The sequence below is a fragment of the Pongo pygmaeus genome, chromosome 14 (genome assembly GCF_028885625.2).
Source record: "Pongo pygmaeus isolate AG05252 chromosome 14, NHGRI_mPonPyg2-v2.0_pri, whole genome shotgun sequence".
NCBI lineage: Eukaryota > Metazoa > Chordata > Mammalia > Primates > Hominidae > Pongo > Pongo pygmaeus.
Window position 1 is genome coordinate 87288883 of NC_072387.2, and position 23464 is coordinate 87312346.

The window sequence follows — 23464 nt, forward strand, 5'->3', positions numbered from 1 at the left end:
AGACTTAGAATCAATTCTTTCACTTTTGGCCTTACTTCAGTCTCTTGTCTTCCCTTCCAAGGAAGCTGCTGCCTCCCTTCCTGAGGCAGGTTTGGGTTATGAACCATGTCAGACTCCTTGCTTATTGGGTAGACATTTAGTAGAGAAAGCAAAAATCTGAATAAGTTGTCCATCTACCTGGTTTCCATCTTACACAATTTTGTTAACATTTCTAGTTGGCTGGTGTCATCTCTTTCATCTCTGTCCTTGTGGGTTTATGTATTTAATTTTTTTTTGTCATTTTAGTGGAATTTTAGAAGAAGGATGAGGAAAAACACATATATGTTTAATCCACTATCTTTAACCATTAATCTTTCTCTACTACTAAAGTTACATAATATATTATATATATGTAAAATATATATATATGTGTGTATGTGTATATATATATGAACAGGAAATAAGAAAACAGAGATATATTGTCCTCTTTCTCTCTCTCTCTCTCTCACATGCAAACACACACGCACACACACAACATGCATACACACAAACTCCTTTAGATGAGGTCTCTGATGTTTTTCAGATTGTCAGTTACAAAGATCCCTTTTCTGTTCATTTTGCTCAGATTCTCAGCCTACTCCTTTGACTTGGCATCCCCTTCCTCTAGACTTTCATGACACCAGTTTTCTTTGTTCTTTGCAGTCTTTTCTGAATTTCTCTTCTCTGCCCAGTCTTCTTGCATTTGGGACCTCTGCCAGTTTACTCTCCATCTCTTGTTTCCTTTTTTTCTACTCTTTGACTTCTCCTCTAGTATTGCTATTCACCCCCTTACTTAATTAGCATCTCGAAACCATAATAAACAAATTTGTGTCTTCAACCCAGAGATGCCTCCTAATTTTCTCTGTGAATGCTCCATGATATCTTAAGTCATTATTTTCCAAATGGAATTCATTACTTCTCCAGAACTCTTTTCTCTTTCAACTCAATTGCTGCCTCTCTTTTTCTTTAATATTGCTTATTTAAATCAGGAGTCAGAAATATTTTTCTGGAAAGGCCAGATAGTAAATATTTTAGGCCATTTGTATGTTTCTGTTAACTATTCAACTATGCTGTTATGGTGGAAGGCAAACTTAATCAATACATAAGCAAATGGGTCTGACTGCATTCCAATAGGATTTTATTTACAAAAACAGACCAGCAGGCTGGATTTGGCCCTCTGGCCATAGTTTGTTGACCCCTGGTCTAGGTTAATGGCCATTCTAACCAGAAACCTCTTAACTGAGCTTCCTCTCTCACGTCTGGCCAGTATGCCCTGCTGACTCTGCCCTTCCAGATCTGCCCTGTTTCTACAGCCTGGCCTGCACACTTTCCTCTCTCAGAGCTGCATCTTTTCACCTGTTAATTGTGGTAGCTGTTTATCTAGTCTGTCCGCTTTCTGTCTTGTAGTCCTTTAGCCCATGTTCCACGCTGTTTTCAAAGCAGTCTTAGACAAGTAGAACTTAATCCTGTGACTGTTTGTTGAAAATACTCAATGTTTTGCAAATATCTATATGGCAGCACTTCTCCAATTTTAGGTGCATAAGGGCTACTTGAAGTATTCATTAAAGTAAATATTTCTGGGTCCCATCCTGGGAGTTCTGATTATATAGTTCAGAGTTGGGAGCCAGGAATTCGCATTTTTAATAAATCATCCAAAATGACTCTGTGATATATGGTCTTCAGATACTTGAGAAACACTGGTCCATGGTAAAGAGCAAACAGCTATATGATTATAATTTATCCACCAATGTGTAAGCATAAAAAAATGTAAAAGGCATAGCTCTTGCCATCTGGGAACTCACAATCTAATAGAGAAGATAGACACATAAACAAATAAAGGGAGTTAATGTATTTTGGATATTCAAATATAGATATGTAGATGGTAAGAATCCTGGAGTTTAGGAGAACTCATCCAAGAATGTGAGTTCTTCCTGACCTGCCTGCCTCTCTCTCCAGCCCCGCCTCTCACAACCCCTCTCCAGCATGCTACGGGTCAACCCTTCACCTGAACAGGCCATGTTCCTTTACCCCTTTCACATTTCTTGGATGATAGTAATTTTTCCAGTAATGCTATTAAACCCTTGTTAGCTTAGCAAACTTCTTTTAAGGCTCAACTTGAGTACCATCTTCTTGGATGAGTTCTCCTAAACTCTGGGATTCTTACTATGCACATATCTATATTTGGGTACTTAAAATGTATTAACTGCCTTTATTTGTTTACGTGTCTGTGTTCTCTATTAGATTGTGAGTTTCCAGAGGGCAGTAGCTATGCCTTTTGCATTTTTGTATACTTACACATTGGTGGGTATATTATGTAGTACATATACTAACATGTATTGATTGGATGTAAGAATTAGTAAATATATTAATATTTATATTTTATAGATAATTAAACTGAAGCTCTGATATGATAACTGACTTGTTTGAGGTCAACTAAATTGCAGGCATAATCAAGGATATCACATTTTTTGGACTTTTGGTGTTTTTCTGGTCATACATACTTCCTTTCTAACATGATAGGGTTATTCCCTCTGCTCAAGTGAGTCTTGAATCCTGGAAGTGTTCAACAGGACTTCCAAATTTGATTATACTTATTCAATCTTTTGATTTTTAAATGTGTGTCATTTCAAAGGCTGACTAATAATGTTTGCTCGTCAGTCAGTCATGCCAGAGTCACTGCTTTCTATATAAGTTTGGCCTCTACAATTTTTGAATTTCTGGACCTCTACATCTTAGAGCTGCACATCTCTTGGTTTTCTTTGACTTATGTAAGTTACATTTTTTCTGCGTACTTTTACTATGATAAATTGTGATGGCATTATTATTATTATTGCTTAACAACTAACTGTTCAAGAAAACAAAGGCTGTTTTTGGCAACTGCTTTACGAGAGTATTTCCTATGTTATCCTTTTCTGTACTTCTCATATGGCCCTTGGGATTCAGAACACTTGTATTTTGAAGTGCCAGCTAAAATTAGGCAGCTGAAATCCAGGAAAAGTCAGGGGTAAATGATAGCAACCTCTGGAATACTAGGCTGGGTTTGACCTTACTGTCTGGGAAAAAAGCAATTGCTAATTCTGGATTATTTTTGTTGGGTGAAGAAAGAGATTACATGCTAAGAGACACAGACAGGTGAACTTCTGCAGCAATGAGTATGCAGTTATTTAGTGCTCATTTCATTTTGCCTCATATTAGAGTTTATCATCACTGTCTCTTATCAAGTAGGGACCTTGCATTTTGTGAATTTCATCCCATCTTTCACATAGAAACACTCAAAAGAAGCTTGTGAAATGCAATCAGCAATCCCTAAACCTCATTTCAACCTTTCACCTTTGCTAAGGTACAATAATGATGAAACAATGAAGTGCTCCAAAGGGAGGGAACCAAAGAAAGGAAGACCAAAGAGGCCATTGGAAACTATTACCCAGAAAATCAACCTTGGGAAGTTGAATGTCTGTATATCTGTTTCTTCACAACAATGAAACACACAGTCCAGCCCAGAGACCAGAAATGCGGCATTTTAATTGAATAACTTCATACTTGCTTGATAATTGTATATTTAACATAAATAAAGTCCACTTGTCACATTTATATTTCTTTTAAACAACCAATTAGTATTTAATGAATTAGTGCCTGTACAGTGAAAAATAAGCTAGTTGTTAAAAAAAAACAACTTAAATTTTTATTGGTTTTGCTTACATAATAAAAAATCAGTAACTATAGCCACTCTAGGCAACCAAAAAATCCTCCCAGATATATAATATTTTACATTGTTATATTACAGTTTTATAAAGTTAGCTACAGCATACCCATGTTTTGCTATAAACTGTATTCCTTTGGCCATATGTAAGCTATCAATACTAAAAGGTGTTTGAACATACATCCACATTAGCAGTGGATAATAAGGGAGAAAATAGGTTAAAACCTTTTATGAATCTTTTGAGCTGTAACATCCATGTTAACAATAATTTTGTCTGTTGCTATATTAAAGTCCTTAATACTAGGAAACATGTTTTGAAGTTGAACAATAGCACCTTTTTCTATCTTGGTTTTGAGTATGTAAAGAAATTATAATTGTTTCTTACAAAATTTTGAATCAAACATTTTTTTAAAAAGCCACTGAATGCAATTTTATTATAAATAATGCAAGTATGCTTTTTGTGTGCAGTTTCAAAATTTGGCAAGATAATTAGAGAACATGATACTGACATGGAGAAGGAAAGGGTATCAGGATGTAAAAATTCAGTACATGGTAATAAAAATAATCTAAAATTTAAATAGAAATAAAAATATATTAATAAACTGAAAATATTAATGATTCAAAGTTAATTTAAAATTGAGAGTCTAAAATGTCTTCTATGATAACAGGCCTCTGAAAAAGTGATTGGGATGAAATTAAAAAACAAGTTTGTGGGTGATTTATAAATAGAATCCATATGGTGTGTGAATTAATTATTATTGCTCTTTCTTTCTGGCCACATTGTTGGGTTTTGGTTTACTGTACCATCCCATTCAATATTGGCAGAAAACAACATTACTAGCTTATTTCCAACATGTGGCCCAGTTTATTAAAAGAAAAACAAAGTAAAAATTTGGGCATATTTTAACACCGAGTTAAAGCTCTTGGGCCCAATTTATTTCAAAAGTCACTCTGAGAACATTGCACTGTGTTTTGCTGGAACAAAATCAGGACCTTTTGCATTGATGTGACGAGGCAATGACGAACGTTAGGCTAAGAATGGGAATCTGTCCCCATGGGTTTCCTCCAACCCCACCTCATTTCCTCTCTCTTCCGTTTTCTCTTGTATGTACTTTCACACACATCTCATCCCAAGCTATCCTAAGGCACTTTGCTTAGAAGATTTAAAAATTAGGCAGGAACACACAAAGCTAAGAGGTTCTTACAGTCTCAAAAAGCAGTTTTGCCTCTAGATGAAAGAAAAGCACCACGTCAAGCAAACTTTTCTATTGGCTATTTACAAAAATAATATAAAAATTAGTAATAAGCTTTACAGGTAGCTGTTAAATGTACTAATCTGTATGATTTTGAAAAATAGTATTTTAACTATAGCATTATACATATGCTAGAAACCATTTTAACCACAGCATGGGTGGGAGAGGGTGCTACCTGCCCCTTTGTCGTGTGGACACTGCACCAGGCAGTTCACAGTCTTTATTATGAGGTCACTGGCATCTCTCCATCGTAAAGCTATGAGCACAGGGCCTGCCCTCATTTAATCATCTACATGCAGTGTATGTAGGTAAGTATTTACAGATGACAAAACCAAACAGAGTTTAAGTTACGATAGTGAAAGAAGAAGATTTTAATAATCCTGAAAAAATTGTAGATAGTATTGTCTTCACAGGGTATGTGAATGACAGATTCAAAGAAGTCTTTTGGGATAGCCTTTCAAACATTCTATTTCTCTTTGTGAGGTTTGATCTTATCTGAATGTAAAGGATGTAATAATTTTCTTTTTAAAAGTATTATATTTTAGATTCAGCTGGCACATGTGCCAGTCTGTTACATGCTGCTTGTTTGTGACTTGTTGGTTACATATTGCAGAATGCTGAGGTTTGGGCTTCTAGTGAAAGGAGTGTCATGATTTTCAAAAACAGCCTTGCTCTTTCTGTTACTCCCTCCTGATCATTTAAATGTTTCTAGTGTCCAAAAAATGCAACAACTAAACTGCTCTCTCATTTGCATCTAATTACAGTCTGATCAATAGTGTGATAATATTAATTCAAAAGTTGTTTTAAAGGATTTTAAAATTTTAAATTGAGTAATTTAAGCTTCATTTAAAAGTTCTGTTTTACAGTGACTTATTCTTCCTTTGTATCAGCGTCCCATTGATTTAAAAATAAATCTCTTTTTAGAAAGAATAGAAATTCTGAGTGAGCTCATTTTTAAGCTTAAGTGTTGTGTGAATATCCTGGAAGTTGTTAAGAGCTATGTTGAAGTGCTAACCGTAAAAAGTTAAGTGCTTTCACGATGAGGCTTTCTTAATTCCCACTGATTTTCTTTCCATGCAGTAAACAGCTCATAAAATGTCATATGTAGCTATGAGTGTTAAAATAATTACACTTAATATTTTAATAGTGTGCTGTGCAAATACATAGTTTTTTGTTTTGTTTTGGCAAACGTTTCATTTTGTTTTAATGACTTCGTTCCAATATAAAGAAAATGAAATACAGTGAATAGTTCTTCTTTCAAGATGAGCTGTATTTATTACTGGAACGGAAGTTGTCATATCCGTGATCATTAGCTTTGAACTTTAAGCACGACTGCTTTTCCTCCAAGGACTGTTTTTCTTCAAATGACTGGCACCAGCAGCATAAGCATGACTGTACAAAACAAAGTAACTCATTATATGTTAACATCAGTCACCTTTCCCAACTCTTCCTCCTCTCCAGGGTTCTGACTTTCTTTGTATGATTAGGAGTTCTTGGGTCCTTTCTTTCGGTGCTCTTTTATTTTCCCTCTTAAAAGAATATAATCACAGTAGTAGCATATGATAATTTTTAACTAAAAAATGCAGAGAAGAAAAAACCTACATAGTTAAAATTTCTCATCAAGAGAAAGCCACTTTTAATTGATATTTACTCTTGGTTATTTGATAAATAATCTTAATATTTGATAAACATATAATTCAAGACTTTTCCCCATGAAAACAGAAATATTTGCACATACATGAAATAAATAAATTATACACATGTATGTGCATGTGCTTGATAATGTGAGTATAATTATTTTAGTGAGACTGTACTGTATGTATACTCCATAACCTTGTAGATACTTTCACAAACATCTCATCCCAAGTTATTCTAAGTCACTTTGCTGAGGAGATTTAACCTGCTTTTTCTCACTTGACTGTGACATAAATATCTTTTCATGTCAATGAATTTAATACTGCTTTCCTATTTTTTCAGCCATGTATTCTCATATCTCTTTTCAATATTGTTAAACAATAAGGTTATATAGTACAAAAGCATCTCAGTTTTCTTCAATTTTTTTCTTGAAGTTTTTTTAAGTATAAAATTTTGTTCCTTCTGCTTGTCTTCTGTTCATTCTATATGTAAAAGAAAATGGGAAGTCCACTATTTTATGTTCTATAAAATGAGGGTGTTGATCCTGATGGAAGTTCTCTTCCAGCTCTAAAATTTGAGTTATGAGTGGGCGAAGAATGTTATAGGCTGCCTTAGTGTTTACACGGGAGCTACGTTCTTAGCTTTCCAGTAGTGAAATACCATGGACAAATGGATGATTTTCATATTAGGGGAGGGGATATTTTATTTCATGTTAGATTGTTGAAGGAGTGAATGAATAGGATGATAAAATGCAAGCAGCTGAAGAAGGAATTATATGTATTTCACATTGAACAGCACATCACTCTTATACAAAAAAGGAAGAAAGAGGTAAAACCTGAACTATTTTTTTGTTTACCTTGCTATTCTCATAGTCCATGTGAAAAAGGAACTAATTTAGTTATAATAATAATTGCAGCTGCGAAGTTCAGAATCTACCAAAAACAGGGAACAGGGTCTTTAATTCATGTTTAGCCCTTATTTTATTATGTGATGCCTATCAGACATCAATGCATGTGATTTTTATTACTTTTTGGTCAACAATTCCATGAGTGTAACTGATTGGCTGAGGCAGTAGGGAGTGGCTGACTAGGATTTATAGGCAAAAACAATTATAGTGATTTATAAGCAAAAGTCGTATTTAAAAAAATCATCCATGATGTAATAAAAGGGAAACTATAAAATAATTTACTAAATCTGTCTGGATAGATATATTAGCAGTTTTGAAAGCTTATATTTGAGCCATATTACAAAGAGCTTTTTATTTTGGGATAGTCTCTTACCTTAAAGCAGTTTTTGAATCTTTTGCTCACCAAATACAGAGCAATTGGGTTAATGCAGGAATTCAGTGAGGCCATGTTGATGCCAATATAGTCCAATACCAACAGAAAGCTGCAACAAAATAACGCAAAATGTGTCTGAAAAATATGCTATTCTGAACATGTATTCATTGTAGGCTTCTGTGCTTTTGTAAGGAAAAAAAATACCAATATACAATGGTTCTAAGTTTATCACTCGTCTTTGCTAATAATGATTCTCTGCCTGTCTCTGTCTCTGTCTCCCTCTAACTCTAGCATTTCTACTGACTTTCCTCCATTTCCCCTTCCCAGGCCCAATTCTTCTCTTTTAAAATAAAATCTCATTTGGAAGTACTGAAGCTGGCTGAAAAGAAGTAATTTAGAAAACGCATTGGAGAATCGGACCTGACATTTTCCACCTTGGCACTCACTCATCATCTTGACAACTCTGTCTGTCCCCAGTGTTCCTCATACCCCCCCTTCCCCGTCCCTCTCAACAGGACCTCAGATAAAAATTGGGGTCTCCATGACTTGCTAAGGGTTAGAAAAATGGTAGTCTGTCTTTCTGCCTATAAAAAAGATCGATGGAAACACTTCTGAGTGGCATTTGTTTACAAAATCATTTCTAGTTTGCCTTTCTTACCTCAAAAGTTCACATCTATTGGGATCATTCTGATTATAAAGAGTGAGCTTCAGAATCCTGCTGAGGTGAAGGGGAAGCCAGCAGAGGGCAAAGACAAGGACCAGGCAAAAGACGGTTTTGGCCACTTCCCGTCTCTGAAATAAATCCATAGTTTGACCCTTAAAAGATGGCTCATTTTATTCATAGCATTCTCTCTTCTAAAACGACATTTAATATTGTCTACAAAAAGTCAGTGGCATATGTAAAAACTCAGGGCACTGAGCTTTATATGGAATAGTTAATATGCAGTGGAACCGAAGTGACTAGAGATTCATCTTTAAAAAGTTCTGACTCTCCCTAGATCCTTTTAGATTATATAGAATATCTCCAAATAAATAATATAAAAATGTTCTTTATCTATTTAAAACTACCAGAAGCAAGAAAAAGGAAATATGCTCTGGTATATAATAATGTTAGTTTATCATCATCATCATCATAATTTTCATATTCATAATTATAAATTCAACCATGAGTTATCAAATATTTGTATTTTCTTACCTGCTTTAGGTGATCATTTAAAGCAATCTGCATGCCACTTTTCTTTCTCAACATTTCACAGGTCATCAGTGTATAAAAAAATGCAGTGATGGCCAATGGCAAGCAGAAATAGAAACTGAATAGCCACCAATCTTTTGCTGTCTTGTAAAACTATGGGGATGAGAGAATTTTTATGATTAATACTCCTCTGTAAGAAAATCTTATATAACAAATGTTAAACTTAAAAAAATTCATCAAGGAATGATTATCTTCTAAATTAGATCCAGTTTATATATACCATACAGAATCTTTCAGGCCACACTTACTGAACAAATAAATAGTCATGTTAAATAAAACAAATTTTCCCAAAAATATTTCAGTTCTCTAAGACAATGTGTTATAAGCATGCACAAAAACTTAAGTAGTTAGGCAAAATTTGAAATATTTGGTAATTCAATGCTTTGTCTTCACATAAGAAACTTATCCTTAGAGTATTCTTTGTGTGAAATATAACACCTAAATATGTAAAGATAACTTAGTGTTTAGATGAAGTTCTCACTTTTTAGCAAGTTTGTTTAATGGGAACAACACATACGAAAAGGTCTAGGTTAACCATTTAGCTCAGTAACATATAAATCTAACCTCGTAAAAAGATAAAATCTGCTTTTGACTTATGTCATATCTCTTATTCTTTTTCTTCTATATTATCTTTTTCATATTGCTTTAGATATATCTGTGTTGGAGAGGAAATTATGTAACCTCGGCAGCACTTTTTTTTTTTCCTTTTTACTAATAGGAAACAAGGAAATAGCAATTTCATTTTCAATTTCACATTATGTCCTTGATTCTTTTACTTAGCATGAGATATACAGTTCATAAAGTTTTATTTAGTCTCCTTATATATACAATAGAAAATAATCATTGGGAATAGTTAGGCCAGCCCCCTTTGCATTAATGTCTCTTAACTCATTCTGTTGGGAAGAGCCTTTTACACTTAGGATCTATCTTCTGGAAACGAGCATCATCATTCTTTTTCTATTCCCTAATCAAATGTTCTTTAATAAATGACCAGGAAGAAAGTTTCTTGCAATGGCAGCTTTCTCTTTGGCATCAAAGACAGAGAGAGGGGAGTCTTGCCATTCAGACTCCATCCATATCAGGGTGACTTCTATCTGAATATTTGCTGGACCATCCATTCCTCTGACAACTACTGGGCTATCTTGTGCAGATTACGTAGTAGTTGTCAGTCCTTATGGGGCTGTAAGATACAGTAAATTCCTCTTCAAAGAACCAATATGTCAGTGTGTTCAGCTTCCCTGTTCTTTGTTCTCCATTTTAAAGTTTAACTCCCTCATTCTTTATATCTCCTTGCCCCTAGTTTCAGTAAACAACCCCCTCCTAGCCTCTATCACCTCCTCTTTCCTTAGTTATCCTTAGTCACCTGCTCTGTCCTTAGTCATCGTTAGCCACCTGCTCTGTCCTTAGTCATCCTTAGTTACCTGCTCTGTAACTGTCCTTCCCGCTGAAACTACTCACCCCACCACTCCAGCTCGTACCCCTGCTCTCTTTAAAATAGCCAATTGGAATTAACTTAGACTGTGCGGTCCAACCCTACCCAATAGGGGAAAGATGCAGCAGTGGGAACTAGCTGCATCAGGGATAATACCCCCTTCCCCTCCCTTGTCTGGTATGCTCTCGCCATTGCTCCATTGTGAGACACAACCTTCTATAGAAGTAAATTGCCTTGCTGAGAAAACTTTTGCCTGAGTGCTATTTTCACTTTGTGGCACCAAGCATTTTACTTCTACCATGGCTTTGGGTAGAAAAGCTACAAATTCACATCAATTCTTTCATGTGGACTTGGTTTATCTGTGCCACTGAGATCAAGGGGATTCTTAGAGAAGTAGTGATCTAGCTTCTTGCAGCTTGAGTCATTGATCACCATTAACTCCACAGTCCTTGGGTCTATACTCTTAATTTATGCCAACGACAGTCATAAATCAACAGTTTCCCAAGGAGTGGGGAACAGGGGAAAAATAGCTAAGTATGTATAAGGCAAGAGCAGAAAGGAAAATAAAAAAAGTAAAATTTACCTGCATGAAAGCGGTCTTCTGAACGGGATGAAGCAAGCAGATTCGCAGATAACTTCCTTTGTAGTCCATCATAATTATATCAAAACCTATGGCTTCAGGGACAGCCAGAACCACAGAGACCACCCAAATCAAAACAATTTCTACTGCTGTCCATTTTGGAACCCCAATTCCTTTAATTCTACTCCAAGAAGCAACAGCTCGATATCTGAAGATAAAAATAGTATTGTATTTTAAGCTGGCATACCTTAGTTTTATTGAATTGCACAGTTTATTTTCTAAGTAACATGGAAAACAATAGTATATCATTCAGAATATACTTGGATTAAATAGAAGCTTCTACCTGTCAATACTCAGAGCACATAGACTCAGCACAGTGATTCCCACGGAGGCTTTCTGTATGAAAGGTACCAGCTTACACATCTCAGCTCCAAATGGCCAGTCCTCTGCCAGCAGCTGCATTGAGAAGACACGAAGCTCTGTTAGGGGGTTTCATAAGATGCCCTCTGAATTGTATCACTTAATGAAGAGTAATTAACATGCAGAGTAGGATAAATTCTGGTTGTCATTCTTTTTCTCATGGACTCCTTCTTTGAAAAGAACCATTGTTCAATATATGTATGGGACAGGAAAGTGTGTTGGGATTGATGAAAATGCAGCCAGCTTATAAGAAGTCATCATGCATATACAGTAGCTTAGAGTTCAGCTCACCTCATCAGAGCAAACTTGGGCCAGTCACTTAAGTTCCTCCTGAAAATTGAACCTGTATACTGTCATAGAGTCTGAAATGCCCAGGTCATGGCCAAAGCAAAATATAGGTTAGTTAAAATTGAATAACAAATAGTCCTTAGCTAAGGAGACCAGACTTCCCTACTGAAGTAGTACTCCATGCAGAACAGCATGTTCATTCAGGCACTTGTTCTTCATTGCAGTCAGTTTACCTAACTGAACAATCATTCAGTAGGAGTAGCTATATAGTTCTCGAACACACCAGGCACATTCCTACTTAGGGCTTTCGCTGTAGGTCCTTCCTTATCCTAGAAGGCTCTTTCCTCACAGATTCACCTGGTTAACTCTCTTATCTCCTTCAGGTCTTGCTCAAATTTCATCTTTTCAACATGACTTACCTTGATCACACTATTAGATACCATAACAGGTCAGACATCCGTATCTCCCTACTCTGTTTTCCTTTTTATCCATAGTCTATCAATTCTTGTGGCATATCACATTAACTTATTTGTTTGCTTAGTTTTTTTTCTGTCTGGATCCCTGGAGTGTAAGACAGACTATGAGCTCCACAACTGCCTAGAACAGTGCCTGACACATAGCAGATGTTTAATATTAACAGTGCTTGATTCATAGACTCTAAAATATAACAGCAACTGGCTATATAAGGAGCAATAAGACATAGTTATTGCTATTATATATATATATATACACACACACATAGTATGTAATATATATAGAGTGTGTATATATGTACATGTATATATTTCTCTTTATCTGACTGCAGACTATGCAACCATCTATTAGTAAATGTGGTTATTTTCTTTCTTAGGACAATGTGGTGTGTCCCACACTGGTAAATGAATCACTTTAGGTAAACATCTGGATCAAATGTTCATGAGGTTTTGAAAATAAAGAAAAGTATTTCAAATCCATGGGTCTTAAAAATATTTTGAAAAACAACCTTCCAAAAGTGAAAATTATTTTGAGACACCATGGAGTCTTTCCATCCTTTCACTAGCAGTGAAGACTCTACCAAGTTTGTCAAGCTGAGTTGATTGTTCTATAACTAGAATGACGTCAAAGGCTAAAATGTTTGTCTCATAATGAATTTGACTTGGAGATTCAACATACGACCAATTTCATTTCTGAGTTAGATATCAAAACTTATACAGACATGTGGGACAAAAGTTGGCAGACTTATCGTATATATGCTTAATGTAGGATCCTGAAGACCTACAGGGCCAGGCAGGTAACACAGAGAAGTGGAGGGTGCCAGGTCTCAGAAAGTCACTGGTGTCAGGAAGATGATAGGGAGTGGGGTGGGGTCTGGGGTAAACTTTGTCTGAAAGGAGCAGCTGCTGGTAGACGTCAGATACTTTTTGCTAAGGGACCCCAAATACAAAAATCTCTTGATTTTTCAAAAGAACCCAGATTGGAATTTTTATATGAATCTCACAATTTATTAAAGTCCAATTCATATATATTTTTAAAAAACTCTCATATAACATTGTATTATCAAAATACACCTGTGAGCCATCAGATCCTCTATCTTGTGACTTCTGGGTTAATCAACCGATTCATTAATTCTGCTTGTTCATTCATTCATTCAATGAATATTTATTGAGCATTCACTATGTGCCAGACAGCATTCTGAGCACTCCTGCTCTCATGGAGTTTACACTATAGTGAGGGAGGCAGACAAAAAACACATACATACTTAAAATGGTGTTAAACAGTGGCTGTGATCATATTGAGCGAGGGTGGGATTTGAGGTGTTTTCTTGATAAGCTTCTCAGTGAGGTCACCCTGAAGAGACAACATTTGAGGAGAGACTTGACTGAAATAAGACAGTAAGCCATGCGAAGAGCATTCTAGGCAGAGGCAAGAGCGTGTGCAAATGCCCTGAGGTCAAAACGAGCCTGGTGAACTGGAGGTACACCAATGAGGCTACTAGCTACTAAAGCTGGAGAAGACTGACCCAGCCCAAATGCATGGAAAATGAAGTTGTAGAGGGAAGAATTTGAATGCTTTTTTTGAGGGAATTCATTGCAAGGTTTGAAGAAGGGAAATGGCATGATCTAACATATTTTTCAAGAGATCACTGTTGCTGCCCAGTGTAGAATAGAATGTAGGGCCAAAAAAGGAAGCACTGATGAGAACTAGTGGTGAGCTGGACCCTGTGTGCCCTGAGGCTGTGGAGAGCGGGTTATAGGCTCTATATATTTTAAGGGTAGAGGTAGCTAGCAGGACTTGCTGATGGGTTGGACACATGATGTGGGAAGTCAGGACACTCACAGAGGTTTACCATGTGCATGGTGAAGCCATTTACTGAAATGGGGGAGACTCGGTGCACCACAGGTCTGAACCAGCTTTGAACCCATGTAGCTTTAAAAGAACTGCCAATTACCCTTAGAAATAAGAATAAAAATTATCCAACTGGTTTCAAGGATTGTGCTAGACCCAGCCTGGTACAACTTATTCAGACAATATTCTGCTATTGATTACTCCTCCCTTCAAAACATGAAGCCTAATTTCATTGCCTTTGAATGTGGATTGGACTTAGTGATTTGTTTTCAATGAATACAATGTGACAAAAGTGATGATGTGTGATGTCTGAGACTAGTTCCTAAAGAACTGGCTTCCTCTCTCTTGGATCACTTATTCTGGGGGAGGCCAGCTGCCATGTCATGAGGAGACTCAAGCATCTCTGTGGAGAAGCCAAATGGCAAAGAACTGAGGCCTCTTGAAAACATCAAGCACTAATTTGCCAGGTCTGTGAATAAGAGGATCCTCCAGCTTTAGACAAACCTTTGGACGACTGCATCCCCAGCCAGTATTTTAAATGTACCTTCTTGAGAGACCCTGAGCCAGGGCCAGCCAGCTAAGCCACTCCTTAATTGCCAAACCAAAGACACAGTGTGATTTAAAAAATATTTACTGTTTTAAGCCACTAAATGGTAGGGTAATTTGTTACTCTTCATTAGGAAACCAATATGCTTGCATTTGTTTGCTCACTTAAGTGAGTAATAGATCCACATTTGAACCCAGATGGTCTAGAGTCTGTGCTTACAACCACTATAATACCTGCCCGACAGTGGTTTGAAGGAGGTGATTGTACAAAAAAAAAGTTTAGAATTAAATCAAATATTTTTTTAAACCTATAGCTATGTGTCAAATAATGGTAAAATATCTAGATGCAGAGCAAAATCTTCTGCTCACCTAGTGGGATGGTTAACTTTATGTGTTAACTTGACCAGCCACTGGTTGCTCAATTAAACATTCTTTATTTCTGGGTGTGTCTGTGAGGACGTGTCTGGAAGAAATTAGTATATGAATTTGTGGATTCAGAACAGCAGTTGTCTTACCCTAGGTGGGTGGGCATTATCCAATCTCTTGAGGGCCTGAATAGAACAAAAGGCAGAGGCAGAAGGAATTTGCTCCTTTTTCTTCCTGCCTATCTGGAATGTCTCATTTCATCTCCCCTGGCCCTCAGACTAGTTTCTCAGGCCTTTGGACTTGGACTGAATTACACCACTGGCTTCCCTATATTTGCAGCTTGCAGATGGCCAATTATGGGACTTCTTAGCCTCTATAATCTCATAAACCAATTCCTCATTATCTGTTTATCTGTCTGTCTGTCTACTTACCTACCTATCTACCTATCCATCCATCTATCTATCCCACTGGTTCTGTTTCTCTGGAGAACCCTGACTAATCCCCCTAGTTATTTTATTCAAATAATGTACAAACATCTGGATATTTTAAAATATTTTATTCTGTCTTAAATTATTTCCAAATATGTTAATATTGTTATCCTGTAGGTACCGCTATCAGAAGAATCAAGATGAATGAGCGTCCAGACCTTGAAGGGAAAGAAGTCTGGCTGATGAAAATGAGCTCTGCACTGAATCCAGGCCATGTTTTGAGGTTTCCATTGTTTTTGGCTCAGCCTAGAAATTGGATTATTGCTCTTCATACCACTGCAGGCCTGCAGCCCAACCTCTGACCCAAGCTATCACAGAAAACAGGGAAACACAAACTGAAAATTGTAACAATGCTCTTCAAGCTCAACAGAGAGATAGAAACGTAATCACCACGGAGAGATTACAGTTTTCTAGTCTACACTTTTGAAGGGAAAGAGACTGCAAAAAAAAAAAAAAAAAAAAAAAGAGAGAGAGAGCGCATTAAACTTTATCAGCTTTCAGCATTTCATGCTTTCAATTTAGAACTGGATGCTATTGGCTCTGGAAGGCCACAGAAGATGTGGGAAGAGCATGCACTGTTGCTTCCATTATTTTGTAGTGAGAAGGATGGCTTTGGCAAGACTCTAAACGCTCTTCCTTTAAAAATCTTAACCTCTGTCTCACTGATCAGAAGGCTTTGTGGAGACCCAGCAAAGCCTGATTCTCTGTGACAGAAACCATGCCCACTATTGATGCTCATCTCTGTCATCTTAATGGACTCTAGCAAGAAAGTCTTTAGGCAAGCTAGTGCTTGAAACTTACCTAAAATATAAACGTATCCCTGGTGGGGAAAAACTATGGAGTTTTGCCAAAAAAAAAAAAAAAATTCACTCTCAACCAAGATGCCATCTTTAAAATTTGGTGAGAGATTGTTCTTATAGATGGGTATGATTCTTAGACATTCATTTCTTCATCATTCTTTGGGAAAAATAACAACATCTAACATCTATCATTTGAAGTCTAAGGATACAGCTTTCCCCACTGAAGAGGAAATGGATTCACTTTATTGCAAGAGGAAGCAACTCTAACTTTAAACCCAGCAATAACACATTCCTTATACCCTATTTTTAGTTTTTTCTTTGGACTTTACCCCATTAAATTAGATAACTTAAGGGCAAGGTCTGAACAGTGAAGACAATTCAAACATGTAGTCAAAAGGCAGTCTCTCTGATCGCAAAAAGGGTGTTTAGAGTTCAATATTGACACTATGTCTCTTCCACATAAATTAAAATTTTAAATCCTGTTTAAAATTAAGTTGAATATATGTTACCTAACATTGATCAAATATGAGCCAGTTGGCAATACTCACATAACTGGCACTGGTTTTCATATCATGCTGTCTCATCTAACTGAATAGCTATTGTTAGTGTTAAGTCTTGCTGGCAATATGGTATCCATTTGACAAAATGATAGCCTATGTTTGTGCTGACCCATTTTACCCTAAGGCTTATACTGCTTCTCTAGAACATTTCTTTTGGATGATAAACACAAATAAATAAACACTAGATTGAAAAAATGTGTGGCCATACTGGCTAAAAGATTTCTACTCAAGAAAGACCATGATTTTATAACTTTACCTTGGAACAGCTGCTTGAGAAAGAAACAAGGCAAGAGAATCCAAATAAATTATTCTATTACATCATAAAGTCATTTTTATATTATAGTTTAAAATTTTCTAAAAGGATAAATAGCATGAATAAGAAACAAATATTCTTTATTTATCTGAGGGTTTTGTGAAGTGAATCCTACAAAATCTCTCTAACTGGGGGATTTACATTTTTCATTTCTCTTTTTAATTAAAAATCACATACTTGAGATAATAAATGAAGAAAAAAAATCCTGTTAACACACATCCCTCGTTTCCAGAAGATAGATCCTGAGTGTAAAAGGCTCTTCCCAACAGAATGAGTTAAGAGACATTAATGCAAAGGGGGCTGGCCTAACTATTCCCAATGATTATTTTCTATTGCATATTAATATGTTAATGCCAAAAGGAGTCAAGCCCCATAAAGTCAGGAAATGCCAAAGTTAACCGTCTTATACAAGCAAATGTTCACTCACCTCATTAAACATACATAGCATTTTCTTTTTCTACTTTATTAAATTACAAATATAATTTATACTGAGCTTTAACTGTTTATTTGTTTCAGAATATTCTACAACATTTATAATGCCTAGTACAGTGATTGGCACACAGTGGTCACTCATTCAATGTTTGTTAAGGAATGATGAACGGAGAGTGGATGAATGAATTTGATCATATGGCAGAAATCATCTATGACAAAACATTTGTCATGAGCTTTTCAGTTCTCATATTCTACATATATTCTTTAGATAATTGACATGACTGTATATTTACTATTTATATTTTCTAGTGCTGATGATCAGGTCTTCTTGGCACATAGAGTCAGAAACTCTAGAATTGAGGCTTGAGAGTGGGCTGGACTCTTGTTGGAGTTCCACTCTTCCATGCAGGCTGGAAAAGGTAACGACAAAAATTCCTCTCCCGCTGTCTCTCTCCTACTCAAACTTGTCAAGGCAATGACTGATATAAAACAGAACCTACTGTTTCTCACTATGTAATGGGATTCTATGAAGAGCTTCAGCTGTGGAGAGGATTGTTAAGTTTCGTGGAAGTAGATGCAGTAAACATAGGGGCATTGTAAGAGATGATTGTTTTAGAGGATGAGTGAGTGGTGTAATTAAGAGGACAACTAAGATTACTTTGCCAGACTGCAGTCTATTCCATCCTGTGATAAGTTGTGAACGTTTCTTTAAACGACTGGCATTATATAAATATTTTCACAGTAAGAGTCAAAAAAGGAAAATAATGGAATGGCGGCACTTCCCAACTTTAGGAAAGGGTGTATTCTGTTTTTGTCTCTGTTTCCTGTAGTAGTTAAGAGTTTTTCTGTGTTTGAACTAGAGTTTTAATGAGATAGGGCACCTTCACTCAAGGACTTCCATGCCAGAACTCTTTCTGTATTCATACACAGAGAAATAGTTCAAATTAAGCTTTGAATTTGGAGTCAATATGCTGATCAAGTGCATGGAAATATTTTCTTCTTGACATACAGTGCACTGTGCCCTGAAGGACAAATATAAATTACAAGTTCTACCCTGCATCCATCAAAATGCACTTAATCAGTTAAAAGATTAGGCTATGTGAGTTAGAAATATGTGGGTCAGAAATAATGTTAGCTTATCCCCCAGGGATGCCATCTCAATGGCTTACAATATGTACAGTGCCCCCTAGAGTTGTGCAAGGCAGCGGTTCTGTCCATGGGACTCTATTTCACACACATTCACAAAACAGAGGCCTTTTCACAGCTCTGGAAAGATTCCTATAACTTGCTGAAACAGAACAATGGCTTATGAAAATGAATTAAAATTCTTGAAACAAAATCTCTAAGAGAAACATAGAGATAGAAAACAATTTTAAAAAATATTTATTAAGAGAAATTGAAGTTTACCTCAAATATATTTTCCTACCAGAAATTTATTTCTAAGTCTGTAACAGGCCAGGAAAGAAATTGATTGTACTCTTTTATTATCTGAATTTAAAAATATATCCATAGTTTGAGCTTTAAAACTATCACTGACATATCACATATTTTGAAAAGATCCAACTAAGGGAAATAACAAACCCCATTCACAAACCTGGCCTATAATTAGTTCACTTATCTGAGCTGGATCTTCTAAGATCACTGGTGATATCTGAAGACACTGAAGAATGAGAACCTGAGGGCCTCCTGGCTCAGAACGAGACTTGCAAACTACATGAATCCAACAAATCTTATTAAGTAACTTCATGGCATACCTAACCTAATTCTATCTGTGGAATATCTTATGGGAGACTAATAAGCTGTGATCAGAAAATGTCTGATTACTATGGAATCTGAAAGCTCATTAAAATAGTCTGAAAACACTGAGTGAGTGGGAAGAAGACAGCATACAGTGTAAATATTCTGAGGATAGTTTTCCTCCTTTCTGGAAACTACAATGAAACTGAAGAAGAGAGAAGTAGGGAAAAGACACAGGTCAGCAGGCATGAGTGCAGTTTTGAGCCTCAAAAGGGGAGACTTGCTTGAGAAATGCTTCAATCAATTTTGCTAATAAACTTCTGATTCAAGAATGATCCTCTTCTATCTTCTCCCTTCACGCCTTCTCCTCTCTCTCTCCCTCTCTCCCATCCACCACCACATTTTGGCCATTTTCTTCCTTTACATTTTCACCAGAGGCCCTATAGGGAAGGATAAATAACTCTCTAAAAAAGCACTGGAAATAATAAAAAGTCTAAAATTAGAGAAGTTGTTGGCTAAGGTATACCCACACACCACATTCAGCTATCTCCCAAACATAACCAACCTCTTTTTAACTGTGCAGAGTCCCGAAAGAGAATGTTTCACATCATAAATTACATCTTGAATCTTATTTCAGCACAGGCTTTATCTGTCAACACCCTTTAAAGAACTTAATCATTTATTAGCATTTGGCATGTTTCTCTAAAAATAATCAACTATAGCATATTAGCTACACAGAGATACCCTTATATGGTTTTCTTGGTGAATTGAAGAACATGGCTCCCTGGCCTGGAGACAACAGGGTCTTGGCTGCATTATCCTTTTGTACAACTATGGAAATATCTTCAATCTTGAAAGACTCATTTTAAATGAGCAAACTGAGAAATGTAAAGCTTTTGATAGATAAGCCTTACCATATTGAAAGAAAATCTTACCTTGACATTTGTAGAGGCTTGGATTTACAGAGTGACCAAGTGGCAGATGAAAGGCAAACACGAGAAATACCATCAAATTGAACCTAGGGAACCTTTCATTGCCCAAGGCCAAGTGCTTACTGACCATTTTGTCACAGAAATCTATGACCAACATGTGAAACAGTGAATTCGGAATATGAAGTCAGAGTTTCTGGTTTATTTGAATTCTGCTATCAACCTGTTATCTGATTATGACCAATACTTTAATACAGAAGGAATCAAGCTTTCTTTTTCTTTTTCATTTGGACATTGGTAAAAATATAAGTGGAAAAAGCCCACTACTCTTATGTATAACATCATTTGTCTGCAAGCATTTGTGTAGTATTGACAGTTGCAGCCACTATGCTAGATGGGTGTCGGGGTATTTGCTGTTTTGTTAACTGATTCCAGGTCATTCAAGCTAAAAGCCTGGCTCTTTATTAACACGTTTTAAAAGTTAATAGTTTAAATGCGCTTAGCTGGTGCTCCTTAAAAATTATTTTGCTTTTAAATAATACAGGTTCCACTTTTGGTTCAGAATGCTTATGCTGGTAAAATATCTTTAAATATTACTAAAATATTTCAGTTACTTGACTGGAAATGAGAACATTGTTATTAAATTGGGATAAATTAGACTCCTCTCCCAATGATACCCTCACTTCTTGTGTTGCTATATATGCATATACTTCAGCTTACTGACTGGAATATATGAATATACTTCAGTTTACTGATTGGAAAATTATAACTTCAAAAGTTGGTGGTGTTCCATCAACTTTTACTTTTAACTACAAAACTAGTTAATTATACATAAACTTGTTAAGTACCAGAAGTAGTCTAAGATAGGATAGTGCAAAAGGTAAATTTGTTCAGAAAGATAATCCTGATTGTGTCACAAGCAGAAAATGTCTGATTACCTGCCAAGGTCACTTCACTCGAAACTCATTTGTGGGTTCAGTGAAGCAATTCCGCATTTTGACATACCAGCATTTTAATGTTATATGTACCCACCCTTAACTAGTTAAACGTTAAAGATCAGCAGTTTTGCCTTTCAGAACTATGAATGCAGCCTGTTTGCCTCTAATAGTAGCCTACAGTTCTTAACTGTAAAACCATCTAGAAGCACTCCAGTGGGTCACCAGCCTAATTTTTAGCTCTCCATCACCACTGGACACCTGATTACCTTTGGATCCTTACCGAACTAGTTAATGTGGATATTGGTATTTGTCTTATCAGTTTGCAAGCAGATTTGTTTTTAAATGCAATTTCTTTACACATAAAGGAAGCTATATTTGAGAGCTAACTTCTTTAACTCAGTTATCCATGTAAATATAACACAAAGAGAGTTAATAAAATTCAGAAGTAATTTAAGAACTCATTATTTGCTCAAGAATTTTTAACTTCTCCCAACCTACAACCAAGTTTTGTTAAATATCATTGCCAAAGCAAACCAAGCCAAATCAACTAACCAAACAAACAACAATATAAACACATTGATAGCATCCACAAGTACACCCGGCTGTCTTGCTTTTTATCCAGCTTTGATATCCATGTTTCTACAACTTAGTAGTGGGACACCAGGTTCTCATATGAACAAATATCTAGATTACCCCATTTATTTTGGGATATATAGGAAGGGCACAATAAGTAGCTTGTGAATAAGGAGAAATTCATCCTAACATCAGGTGGTCAAGCACTGGCTTTTTGTTCTGATATATATGTAGACTATGTAAATATTAAGCATGGTGGCCCATATACATATTACAGATAAACATTAATATGCATTTATATCCATATTGAGATATTATATAAAATAGTGATTAAAGCCAAGAGTACAAGAATAACTTTCTAGCACAATATGGCAATATCTTTCAAAATTACAATGCACACACATTTTGATTTAATAATTTCAGTTATAAAAATTTACCCTTTAGATGTAGTCACACATGTGTGCAAAGCTGTATGTACAAACATGTCGTTTGTAGTCATGTTTGTCATGACAAAAGCTGGAAAACAAAGAATACTCAAAACGCACATATACACACATACACACATTTTAATAACATTTATCATTTCTTGCTATGTGCCACGCCCTGTGCCAAATGATAGTCATCTTTTTACTTATATATTCTTATAAAACTTAACATTTTAATGTATGTACATGTACACATGCATATATATTTAAATAAATATCTCCTTTGGATGCCTGAAGTTTTCATTGTTCTTCTGGGTGGTGTTGTGTAATGTAGGCATAGCCCTAGTGTGTGCCTATGAGAAGTGTAAGCAAGGCTTATTATTTTCTGCATGTTTACATGAGTTTGAAGTGCTTCAGCCACCTCAACTTGCTAAGTGTCCTCAGACACTTCCCTAGCCTTCAACACAGGATTTCACCCACAACACAGGAGACCTGTGAGAGTGGTATGATTCTACCTAAAAGTTTCCAGGGACCCAGCTCCTTGAGGAAGTCCAGGCAGATCAGACATGTTTCCCAATGCTTTTCAGCTTCCCACTGCAGCAACTCCAGAAAAAGTCCCACCGATTCCACAGCCTGAAGACTGTAGCTTCCAATAAGAGCTATGACATTTTGTGATTTGTCAACTTTACTGAACTCTATATTTATTAAACTCTAGATTAGTGGAATAGATTCACACTGACATTTCTGGGCCTCTGGGCCCTTAGTGTGCCAACAGATGAGTAGGAGAATTTCACAAATGCCCAGAAATTGTGTATATTGAATTCTCAAAGAGAATTATAAAACCCCACCAAAAAAATTAGAAATCACTGGTTTAGATTTAAGCCTCTCATATTAGGATATATTAAATATAGCCTTCATAACTCATTTGAATTACTTTTTTCTGAATGATCATACCTGACTACTCTGAAATTCTAAATGCATTAAAAAAAACTATGTTGCCATAATTATTTAAGAGAATAAATGGCTTTTAACTAGTCCTGGATTTGATATTTTGGTAAATTAAGCCATTAGAACAACTTCCACTGATATTTCACACTACAGACCAGTGGAAGGAGGTTTCAAGAGACAGAAATCCTGACTCAAATTAATTTCTGAAAATGTTTACCAAGTATTC

At 36.0% G+C, this 23464-nt stretch overlaps 1 protein-coding gene across 3 annotated transcripts in view; it reads right to left on the minus strand.

The window, feature by feature from the left end:
• Positions 1-3520: 3520 nt before the first annotated feature.
• The window catches only part of EDNRB (endothelin receptor type B), an 84113-nt gene continuing 64169 nt past the window's right edge, over positions 3521-23464 (minus strand). For 2 of the 3 annotated variants that reach the window (XM_063651006.1, XM_054446850.2), the window contains exons 3-8: positions 11494-11606; positions 11154-11358; positions 9082-9231; positions 8545-8678; positions 7887-7995; positions 3521-6363 (exon numbers count right to left, since the gene is read on the minus strand). In XM_063651006.1, coding sequence (XP_063507076.1) covers positions 6229-6363; positions 7887-7995; positions 8545-8678; positions 9082-9231; positions 11154-11358; positions 11494-11606 — 846 coding nt within the window. In that variant the 3' untranslated portion in view covers positions 3521-6228. Of the gene's footprint in view, positions 6364-7885; positions 7996-8544; positions 8679-9081; positions 9232-11153; positions 11359-11493; positions 11607-23464 lie in introns of all 3 variants that reach the window. The other variant, XM_054446851.2, reaches the window with a different exon arrangement.